This window comes from Lissotriton vulgaris, unplaced genomic scaffold (genome assembly GCF_964263255.1).
Source record: "Lissotriton vulgaris unplaced genomic scaffold, aLisVul1.2 SCAFFOLD_3051, whole genome shotgun sequence".
NCBI lineage: Eukaryota > Metazoa > Chordata > Amphibia > Caudata > Salamandridae > Lissotriton > Lissotriton vulgaris.
The window spans coordinates 128,636-140,591 of NW_028243500.1; the positions used below are offsets into that span (position 1 = coordinate 128,636).

Here is an 11,956-nt window from a genome sequence, read left to right on the forward strand (position 1 = left end):
TTGCTGGGTGTGTCGTCTTATGCCGCATACTACGGATAGAGGTGTTCCCTATTTGATTTTACCGATCAGTCAGAACGGGTCTTTGTGGGCTTTTCAGACTATGTTCCTTTATGCCCTTGAGGTTTATGCTCCGCGTTTTGGAAGAGAGAACACGAGTAACCAAGCTTTGGTGAAAGGAGTTTTAAACATGAGTAGAGAGATCGATACTTATAGAACTATTCCCAGAGATGAGTTAATGGCATATGTTGGTTGGAATGCAACCAGATATAGTATTAGTCTGGGTGAGAAGCAGAGACGAAAAAGGTCACCTCCGATTTGGATATTACCCCATTGTGGTCATTTTTGTCTGCAAGGGAAAGGCAAGAATCCGAGAGCTCAGTTAGGGAAGAGTGTTTGTACTCAGACGTATGTCTTTGAGTCCCAAACTTCCCCACCATTTTTAGCAGCTAAGGGCACGTATTTTGTCTGCTATGATAGAGCATATACATGGTTGCCCCCTGATTTTTCGGAAACATGTAATGTTGCATTTTTGTTGCCTCCTACGTATACTGCTGCTGTAGATTACCACAGAACGAGAGTTGTTAGGGGTGTCTTCAGTGAGGAAGATACTTCGGGACAAGAAGTGGGAGACTTTTTCAAGGGTTTCCTACCATTTTGGGGACCTATGGCAAACAGTAGAAATATACGGCAATTGACAAGAGTGGTTGAATCCACCATAAATGAAACTGCTGGTGCCCTTAGTAATCTGACCGCTGAGCTTCAAGCAGATTGCCTTATGACATTACAGAATTGAATGGTTTTAGATGTCATACTTGCAGATCGAGGTGGGGTATGTAAAGTGATCCAATCGAGTTGCTGCGTTTTCATACCAGACAATGCTCCTACAGTATACCAGGCCATTTCTAAGTTACATAAGATCTCTGAGTCTATAAATGTGGATAAAGGAGATTGGTCGTTGATTGGATGGTTTTGGGAACTGTTATCGACTTGGGGATGGAAGATTCTGATGATCATTGGGATGGCTTTAGCGATTCTTTTCCTGTTCTGTCTTTGTGTGCAGTGCGCTCCTGCTATATGTGGCCTCTGTGCTACTACGTGTGCAAGGAGACCTGTCCCAAGAGAGGTACTAAGTGATAGGATTATGCTCCAGCAACATCTTGATGATCTGATGAATATAGACCTGGACTCAGATTGACGTGAGTTTAGATTATTGCCTATGTAAGGGCAAAAGGAGGGTCTGAGGTTCCGTCAATTCTGAACCCGTTTCATAAAGGTGATGGTTTCGTTACGAATTTGATATTAGCGAACCGTAACTAGTTAGTGCGACAAGTATGAGTGTTTTCATCACGTTAGACCGATGGATTCACTACGTATTTAGGGATTTCGTTCTGAACCCTTGGGTTCCATTTTGTGTATGGCAGCCATTTTGTGGTTGCCCTCACATAGGCCGATGACTGTGGCTGAACTAGTCTTTTTAAGGACATGTACACCTTAGCTCCAGTTCGTGCCGACTCCTGTTTGACCTGAGTGAACTGACCCTGTTGCCTGAAGCTGACCTTGTTAAACCAGTTCCTGCCCTCTAGCTGATCAAGGTTAAGGATCAGAGCACAGGACATCGTAAAGTTTTATTGCACACAAATATGCCTTATCCTACTCTCACCTGTTTCTGCTCCTTTCTTTATGGTCTATTTATGATTGGGTTGTGGCCTTTTTTATTATGGGTTCGTTCAACCTGTCTAAAGAAGAATGTTGGGTTTGACCGATGATTGATCATGGGCCGGGCAACTGAAAAGTGGGTTTTACTGTCATGCAATACCTTTGGTGTGAATACATGTGATTGGACAGTTTGTAAATATTAGGTATTTGTCTGGAATGTGATTTTTGGCATAAAAAGGGACGACTTGCTGTGTAAAATTGAGCAGTCTCCTGAGAACTCATACCGTGATGATTTCTAGGACTTCTGTTACTGGCTGCAGCCAATAAATTTGATCTTTGACGCCACCAAGAAGTTTCTGTGTCTCTGTATTCTAAGACAGGTGGAACCCGAAGACTTTGGGCATGCCCCTGGCGCCGCTGGGTATTAAATAACCTGGTTCTTCAGAAGTACTGGTGTGAATATGTGCACAAAATGAGGACATTTTAACACAATTCCATACACAGATTTGAGCTGGTTAACTGTGTGATGACAGCGATCCTTGTGCCAATCATCCACACTCGAGCTCATTAGGTAAAAAGACAATCATCAGTACAGACTACGTACTTATCCCTACCTTGGCTCAGTGCAGGAGGGCTTTCAGTTCCATTATAGAAAATTATACATTTAAATTTAAGCTTCCATAGGACTATGGAATGATTATTCCCCGGAGGAACCCACAGAAAACAACAAAAACAGATTTCAATATACACTTCAAAAATAGGAATCATTCAAGCCACCATTCATTCATCAGACGTACCACCACAAACAACAATAACAATATACTTTTAAATGAATACTGGAATAGAATTATTCACAGTAAAGCCATCTACAATTAATATTCTCTAAAAGAGATCTAATTATACAATTCTTCGAACCCTTTTTGTAATTTTTGGCTTATTGAAAGTTCTACGCGTTTCAAACTCGTGTTATTTTGGAGTTATCATCAGGACCGTTTGAATAGTGGCTTGAATGATTCCTATTTTTGAAGTGTATATTGAAATCTGTTTTTGTTGTTTTCTGTTTATGTAAATATGAATGTATTTCTTTGTGTACATAAGGTCTTAAAAATGTGAATTTGGCAAACTAAGATACCAAAATAAAGGAAATATATAAATAAAATATAAAACAAATAAAAGAAGTGATAATACACACGAAACATGGTGTTTTAGTTCATATGTTTTGAAAAAATAGTTTAGGCTAAGTCAATAGCGGCACGTGCATCTCTTTTGTTCATTTTAGACACCTTCTGACAGCAATCACACTGTCAAGACAGTACCTCCTTCTAATGTCACCTGTGCCAGACTCTCTGCTGAGGACAGTCACACTTTCGAGATAGGACCTCCTTCTAATGTCAGCTCTGCCAGACCACCTGCTGACAGCAGTCACACTGTCGAGACAGGACCTCCTTCTAATGCCACCTCTGCCAGACCACCTGCCGACAGCAGTCACACTGTCGAGATAGAACCCCCATCTGTTGCCACCTCTGCTAGACTCCCTGCTGGCAGCACAAATTATCTTGAGTTTGGGGCTCAATATAATTTCTTTACAATCAGCAGTAAAATGTCAAAATCCAAATAATTTTTTATTCTATTACATATCTTAAAAACGTGCCTTTCTTTTTAATATGTAAAACTTAGTCATTATTGTGTACATTTTATAGCACCGTGATTGGTTCTACCTTAATATTATTTTTTATACAATCAATCTTTTTTTTCATTTCTTTTGTGGAACAATCATGTCAAAATTCGGCTCCATTAGCCATCAAAAAATCTTCGTCCAAGAATGTAAAATGGTGATTTTGCCTAATTATCACACAACATGCGGCTCAGTGACTTTTATAAATGATTCCTCACTCTCCTGAAGAGAAGCGCTCACCCTGTCTATCACACAGCATGCAGGTTGGAGACTTTCATTGATAATCTGTATTTGCTGAACAGACACCGTGTGCTCGGCCTGGATATAACACAGCTGCAGATCTCAGACCTTCATTATTGATCCTGCACTCTTCTGAAGTGTTCTCAGCCTGGCTATCACACGGCTGCAGCTCTGTGACCTTCATTATTGATCCTGCACTCTTCTGAAGTGTACTCGGCCTGGCTATCACACAGCTGCAGCTCTGAGAACTTCATTATTGATCCTGCACTTCTATGAAGTGTGTTCGGCCTGGCTATCACACAGCTGCAGCTCTGTGACCTTTATTATTGATCCTGCACTCTCCTGGAGTGTGCTGGGCCTGACTATCTCACAGCTGCAGCTCTGTGACCTTCATTATTGTTCCTGCACTCTTCTGAAGTGTGCTCGGCCTGGCTATCACTCAGCTGCAGCTATGTGACCTTCATTATTGATGCTGCACTCTTCTGAAGTGAAGTACTCAGCCTAGCTATCACACAGCTGCAGCTCTGCGACCTTCAGTGTTGATCCTGCACTCTTCTGGAGTGTGCTCGGCCTAACTATCACACAGCTGCAGCCCTGTGACCTTTATTATTGATCCTGCACTCTTCTGAAGTGAAGTACTCAGCCTAGCTATCACACAGCTGCAGCTCTGCGACCTTCAGTATTGATCCTGCACTCTTCTGGAGTGTGCTCAGCCTGGCTGTCTTACAGCTGCAGCTCTGTGACCTTCGTTACTGATCCTGCACTCTTCTGAAGTGAAGTACGCGGCCTGGCTATCACATAGTTGTAGCTCTGTGACCTTTATTATTGATCCTGCAATCTTCTGAAGTGTGCTCGGCCGAGCTGTCACACAGTTGTAGCTCTGTGACCTTCATTATTGATCCTGCACTCTTCTGAAGAGAGGCTGACATCTTTGTAGCTCTGAGAGTTGACAAAAGATCTTCACACATTTACTTCAATGACATGGCTTTTCCTGTGTGTGTTCGCTGATCAGTACTTAATATTGAATATTCATAAAACCTACATCAACATTCACTGCACTTGAAGGATTCCTGTGCGTGTTTTCTGATGCTGTTTTAGACCTGATATATATATATGTATATATATCCATTGTCACATTCCTTGCACTTGAATGGTTTTCCAGTGTGTATTCGCTGATATGTTCTTAATATTGATGATTCACTAAAACTACTTCTACATTCTCTGCAATGGTATGGTTTTTCCCCTGTGTGTGTTCTCTGATGGTGCTTTCGGTCTGATAATCGACAAAAGCTCTTCAGACATTCATTGCACTTGAATGGTTTTTCCCAGGTGTGCGTTTGCTGATGAATCCTTAATGTTGAAGATTCACTAAAACTACTTCCAGATTCACTGAACTTGAATGATTTTCCCCTGTATGCGTTCTCTGATGCTGTTTTATGTCTGATAATCGAACAAACCTCTTCATACATTCACTGCACTGGTATGGTTTTTCCCCGGTGTGTGTTTTCTGATGCTGTTTTAGGTGTGATGATTGACAAAAGCTCTTCACACATTCACTGCACTTAAATGGTTGTTTCCCCTGTGTGTGTTCGCTGATGAATCCTTAATGTTGAAGATTGACTAAAACTACTTTCACATTCACTGCACTTGAATGTTTTTTCCCATGTGTGTGTTCGCTGATGAATCCTTAATGTTGAAGATTCACTAAAACTACTTTCACATTCACTGCACTGGAATGGTTTTCCCCCTGTGTGTGTTCTCTGATGCCGTTTTAGGCTTGATAAATTTATAAAGCTCTTCCCACATCCATTGCACTTGAATGGGTTTTCCCCAGTGTGTGTTCTCTGATGCCTTTTTAGGTCTGATAATTGAATAAACCTCTTCTCGCATTCACTGCACTGGTATGGTTTTTCCCCGGTGTGTGTTTTCTGATGCAGTTTTAGGTGTGATGATTGACAAAAGCTCTTCACACATTCACTGCACTTAATGGTTTTTCCCCTGTGTGTGTTCGCTGATGTTTCCTTAATGTTGAAGATTGACTAAAACTACTTCCACATTCACTGCACTGGAATTGTTTTTCCCCTGTGTGTGTTCGCTGATGTTTCCTTAATGTTGAGGATTCACTAAAACTACTTCCACATTCACTGCACTGGAATGGCTTTTCCCCTGTGTGTGTTCGCTGATGTTTCCTTAATGTTGAAGATTGACTAAAACTACTTCCACATTCACTGCACTGGAATTGTTTTTCCCCTGTGTGTGTTCGCTGATGTTTCCTTAATGTTGAGGATTCACTAAAACTACTTCCACATTCACTGCACTGGAATGGCTTTTCCCCTGTGTGTGTTCGCTGATGAATCCTTAATGTTGAATATCGACTAAAGCTACTTTCACATTCACTGCACTTGAATGGTTTTTCCCCTGTGTGTGTTCGCTGATGATTCCTTAATGTTGCCAAATCACTAAACCTTCTTCCACATTCACTGCACTTGAATGGTTTTTCCCCTGTGTGTGTTCTCTGATGCTGTTTTAGGCTTGATAAATATATAAAGCTCTTCCCACATTCATTGCAATTGAATGGTTTTTCCCCAGTGTGTGTTCTCTGATGCCTTTTTAGGTCTGATAATAGAATAAACCTCTTCTCACATTCACTGCACTGGTGTGGTTTTTCCCCGGTGTGTGTTTTCTGATGCTGTTTTAGGGGTGATGATTGAGAGAAGCTCTTCACACATTCACTGCACTTAAATGGTTTTTCCCCTGTGTGTCTTCGCTGATGAATCCTTAATGTTGCCAAATCACTAAACCTTCTTCCACATTCACTGCACTTGAATGGTTTTTCCCCTGTGTGTGTTCTCTGATGCTGTTTTAGGCTTGATAAATATATAAAGCTCTTCCCACATTCATTGCAATTGAATGGTTTTTCCCCAGTGTGTGTTCTCTGATGCCTTTTTAGGTCTGATAATAGAATAAACCTCTTCTCACATTCACTGCACTGGTGTGGTTTTTCCCCGGTGTGTGTTTTCTGATGCTGTTTTAGGTGTGATGATTGAGAGAAGCTCTTCACACATTCACTGCACTTAAATGGTTTTTCCCCTGTATGTGTTCGCTGATGTTTTCTTAATGTTGACAAATCACTAAAACTACTTCCACATTCACTGCACTGGAATAGCTTTTCCCCTGTGTGAGCTCGCTGATGTTTCCTTAATGTTGAAGATTGACTAAAACTACTTTCACATTCATTGCAATTGAATGGTTTTTCCCCAGTGTGTATTCGCAGATGCTGTTTTAGGTGTGATAATCGATTAAACCTCTTCACACATTCAGTGCAATTATATGTTTTTTCTCCTGTGTGTGTTCCCTGATGCCGTTTTAGGTGTGATAATTGACTAAAGCTCTTCAAACATTCACTGCACTTGAATGGTTTTTCCCCTGTGTGTGTTCGCTGATGATTCCTTAATGCTGAAGAGCAACTAAACCTACTGTCACATTCACTACAATGATATGGTTTTTCCCCTGTGTGTGTTCGTTGATGTCTTTGTAGGCCTGATAACTGGATAAAGCTCTTTACACATTCAGTGCATTTGAATTGCTTTTTCGCTGTGTGTGTTTGCTGATGGGGTTTTAATATTGATGACAAACTAAAGCTCTCACTGCATGTGTCTGAGACTTCTCTCTTGGTTAGCGTCTCTGGGTCTGGTATATACTTGTTTACATCGTGTGACTGTACTTCCTGAAGGGCCATCATGACTGATAAAGCACTTGTATTATTCTTGCATTCTCTGTATGTATTGTATTTTGCACGTTTGCTTTCCGATTAAAGAATAAAGTGCAATGGTCACCAACTGCTTCCCAATCTCAAAACGTGTGTAAGGCTTCTTCGTGGGCGATTGTGTCTTTAGACTGGATAATGGTTCGGCACGCATGCGGGTAAAGATCCAACGTCCTTCTGGTCGGTGCACACTGGGACAGTACTCTGTATTTTAGAAAACAGAACCCCTATTTCTTTTAACCTTCAGTTGTCTGACTCCACTCCGTTGCGCTTTTCACTGGTTGCTGTGGATTGGTCTGAAACAGTTTGCAATGCACCTCTAGCACTGAATGTTCTCCTGGTATTATTTAAGGAAGCAGAGCACTGCTGTAACCACCTCATACCAATCTCATGATCAAAGCTGTTATTGGACATGTTTACACAAGAGGAGGTTTATCAGTATTGTCTTCATTTTCTAGAGGTTATTTCTTCGTTTTGAGGCATGGAAGTACACAGCTGAGACTCGTGGAATCACTGAATTTCTTGTGTCCCTTCTCCCTTCTTTCAGGATGTCTCAGTTTATGTTCGGGTTTGGCTGGCTCTGATGGCACTTATGTTTTCCTGAATACTGGAACTCAATATTTCAGACTTCGTCTTTGCAGATTTACAGTGTTATCTTCCTTATTTTGAAACATTTCGTACAATCAAAGATTGTTTTCTGTCGGATGTAAAAAAAAAATTAATAACTTAAAGGGAAACATAATGGAATGTGCAAACACAATTTTTTATTGATTGTATAAATATCTCTTGATTACCATTTTTGAAACATATGAAGGCATATTTAACCATACACAGAAATTTACATAAAAGTTGCTTTGAATATGTCACATCTTAATTATTCATGAGTAAGTTGGTAAAAAAAAGGGCGCTCGCATAGCACTCATACACTAGTTACAGCGTTAGGTAGTGGCAAATGGTCAAGGTTTTGTAAAACAAGAACAGCTCTTTGAGTAAGAGATGGGCGATGGATCAGGAAGACTTGAGACAGAAGGTTGGACATCAGAATGTTCGAAATATCAAATATTGCTGCTCGCGGAGGTGCTTTGCTTCATCCACTACACCCACAATATGCAGTAGAGCAGCAGTTTAATGATTGTATTTACTTTGTGGTTTTACTTCTCTCACATATATTTCTAAGTTTGTCGGTATTATCCACTGGGGTGGGAGTTTCCCAGCTGGACAAGGAGATTGAGCTTGGCTGGTCTGTTGTTTAGTTGTCCCACCTCTAACTTTAGAGCTTGAGATAGCATGCTAGACTGGCGGCCCACTAGTTGACAACTGTGGTGCATCAGCGTGACAAGAGCACAGATGGTACGCCAAAGCCAAGGCTGTTAGCACCCTTTCACCCCTGGACCATGCTCAGCACCCGAAACACTCTCTTAAAAACATCTCTTAAGTCAAACTGCTCTGTCCATACATCCTACACCTTTGCTGCCCGCCACACAAGGTAGAGCCTGTTCTCAAACCTATTCACCTGCACCTCACTTGCATTGACCTGCTTTCAACATTCCATTTCCAGCACAAAACCTGCGAACAACATTTTCCAGCCACGTAATTCCCATGACTTTTCATAGGTCTCTCCTCCTACTCATGCTTTTCAACATCGCCTGTACAAACCACTGTGGCCACCTTCAATGGTACAATCCTGAGGTGCGCTCATTCTTTCCACAAGATGGAGAATGCACCAGAACAGCGCACACTGCACATAAGATAAAGATAAAGTGCCTTCTGCGACTCTCACACATGCCCGGCAATGAAACAGTCCCTACACAGCTTTTACAAAGGGCCACATGTGTCAGGTTTCTGTGAGCGCCTCAGAACGTAGTCATCCGGCTGGATGTCATACGGACTAAACAACTACATGTCCCAGACTGCTTAGCGCCTATCTAGGGGCGGTCCTGTTCCTCTTGTCGGATATTTTGGATTCTATCGACCTGAACTCTGAGCTCTTGGAGTGAGTTGCTTCCCGTAGCAGTTACCAAGGATTTCCTTGCCCTCCGTTGGTAAGCCTTCTTGCTTCGGCTTGTGCGGAGGACGAATTGTTACCGCAATTGCCCTCCGTTGGTGAGCCTTCTTGCTTCGGCTCGTGCGGAGGACGAATTGTGTTCCGTGTGGAGTGTTCTCTACGAGTGTGTCTCACTACCGCAGTTGCCCTCCGTTGGTGAGCCTTCTTGCTTCGGCTCGTGCGGAGGACGAATTGTGTTCCGTGTAGAGTGTTCTCCATGAGAGTGTTTCCTTCTTGCAGTTGCCCTCCGCAGGTGAGCCTTCTTGCTTCGGCTCGTGCGGAGGACGAATTCTCGTATATACTTAATCTTACCGCACGTGGTAAGTTTTGCTCTGTATGCTGTGCCTGCGTCTTGCGGCTCGTACACAGGAAATCAGGATCTCATATTGAATTGAAGCAGTGCCCTTCAGGACCATATTCAATACTGATTGGAGTAACACAGGTACTGTACTGTTTTATACTATCGGGTGACGTAACCCATTGTTGCTTAACTTTGTTTTACTCGGATACATTGAATCCAGGGGTCCCTCGGATGTTGCTCAAGACTCTCCTCTACGTCCCGTCATGTTCATATGTCGTGGGGTATGTACAATAGCATAGTGTTTCATTCTTGCAATACGGTTATACAAGGGCACAGAATAAGAAAGGTATTCATTGTGTATTACAGGGAGGACGTAGCACCGTTCATATCCTTCCAGGGCTCTGATGCTGGTGAAGAGTTGTATCTTCTATTACACCGTTACTTTAGTTTCTTTACAGGTAGATGGGTACATCTTATGTTAATGGGTTGCTGATTGAAACAGGAGTGAGAGTATCTGGTACCAACGCATTTCTTTGTCTTGTGTTTTCCAGATCTCCCTCCCCGCTGTTCCCTTCCTTCCCCGCCTTTCTTTTTGCCCTCACCTGATCCTTCCTTAACCCACAGCTATTTCAGCAATCTGGGTTTGGTTAGATCTGGAGGTGGCCTTGTTATAACATCACACTGATCCCGAGGATTGAGAAGTTAACAACATGCTTAGCATTGCTTTTCAAATACTCACAAAATGCCACAGGCACAGCTCAATAATGCAAAATAAAAGTATTTCACAGTGTGAAATGCACCGCCAAATGATCCATAGCGTGCAGCATGCCACCAAGGTTCTTTACTTTCGCAAATGCGTTCGCAGCTGCAAAGTTTGTTGTCACCAAAGTGTTCTTTCTTTGAAAAAGGTGCTTTTCCTCTATGAAATATAGAGCGGGGGCAGGCCCAGATCAGTCAGAAGTAAAACATTTATAGCTCAGTAGTATTCTGAGATAAAGAACTGGGTAGTAGGACGCTGGCTTCCAATAACACGGCACTGAGCACCTCACTTAAGCCAATCTTTTAAGATTGTTTGAAGAACAGGGCAACAGGAAGGTGTGTTAAATGCCGACCATTAACCTTTCACCAGCTGCACACGGGGACGGCATTGGCTAGAGTGAACACCGTGCTCACGCAACCGCTCAAGTCGTGCATACGGGCGCTAAAACATGTTAGCGAAGTGTCCTGGAATCCTTGATTCAATTCACATAATTTAACTACACACATTACAGTTAACTCTCCCCCCACCGTATCAAGTGCATGTTTCCTGATTCGACACCAGAGTATTGGTGCTGTAAACTGGCTGGCGCTGGCTTCTAACATATGGTGCGGGAGTGCCCACCACTACTGGTGTCATGGCTTGAGATTACAGCCACCAAAGCAGAACTCACAGACCATACACTGTCAACTACCCCTGAATCCTGCCTGCTAGGCCTTCTCAATAAAGCAAAGAGGGGGCAAACACTTACACTGGTTCATAGACCTTGGATACGTACTTTACAAGTGACAAAAGCAATGTTTTGGAAAGTGGCCTCTGTGCCAGACACTAAGAGGTGGCTGCATACTCCCCTGCACTGTGCACGAGCAGAGGATAACACACTACACATGCTACTCTCTAGAGGAGTGGGGAGAATGGGTGGGGTGGTGGGAAGGTAGGATCTGCTTTCATGGTTTCCCCCACTCTTTGCTGGTGTCATACAGTTTTTCTGACTAGTCTGCGTCAGATCCTGCTAATCAGGACCCCACTCACTGTGCTTCCTTTCTAAATTGGCTATGGTGAGCACCTTGGTACATTCCTTATTGGCTGCTGATGTACTCTAGTAAGTCCCTAGTATATGGTACTAGGTACCTAGGGCCTAGGTACTCCAGGGGACCCCCATGGGCTGCAGCATGTGTTATGCCACCCATGAGCTGCCACTCCGTTAGCTGCCATCATTAGATCATATGGTTTTGAAAGCGTGTCCTACGCCGACGACACTCAGTTACTTGTCACCTGTGACTCCGATCTCGTCGGCACCCGGCTTCGCTTTAGGAGTTGTATGACCCGAATAAATTAATGGATGAGCGCCAACAAGTTACAACTGAACAGCAACAAGTCCGAGATCATCTTGTTTGGAAGAGCTGAGGAGGTCTGGTCGTCTGACTGGTGGCCTGCGGAATTAGGATTGGGCCCCCCTCCCAAACCATCTGTCAGAAACCTCGGCATTACCATAGACGCCCCCTTGTCCATGAAGC

General features: G+C 42.9%; 1 protein-coding gene across 1 annotated transcript; it reads right to left on the reverse strand.

The window, feature by feature from the left end:
* Nucleotides 1–3,258: 3,258 nt before the first annotated feature.
* LOC147668327 (uncharacterized) lies at nucleotides 3,259–7,448 on the reverse strand. The gene has a single exon (XM_086948596.1). It carries the CDS (start codon nucleotides 7,311–7,313, stop codon nucleotides 5,538–5,540), a length of 1,776 nt encoding a protein of 591 aa, XP_086804722.1. The 5' UTR covers nucleotides 7,314–7,448; the 3' UTR covers nucleotides 3,259–5,537.
* Between the last annotated feature and the right edge of the window lie 4,508 nt (nucleotides 7,449–11,956).

Excerpts from the sequence above, each read along its gene's own strand:
- LOC147668327 (XM_086948596.1), bottom strand. The coding sequence starts at position 7,313 with ATGATGGCCCTTCAGGAAGTACAGTCACACGATGTAAACAAGTATATA.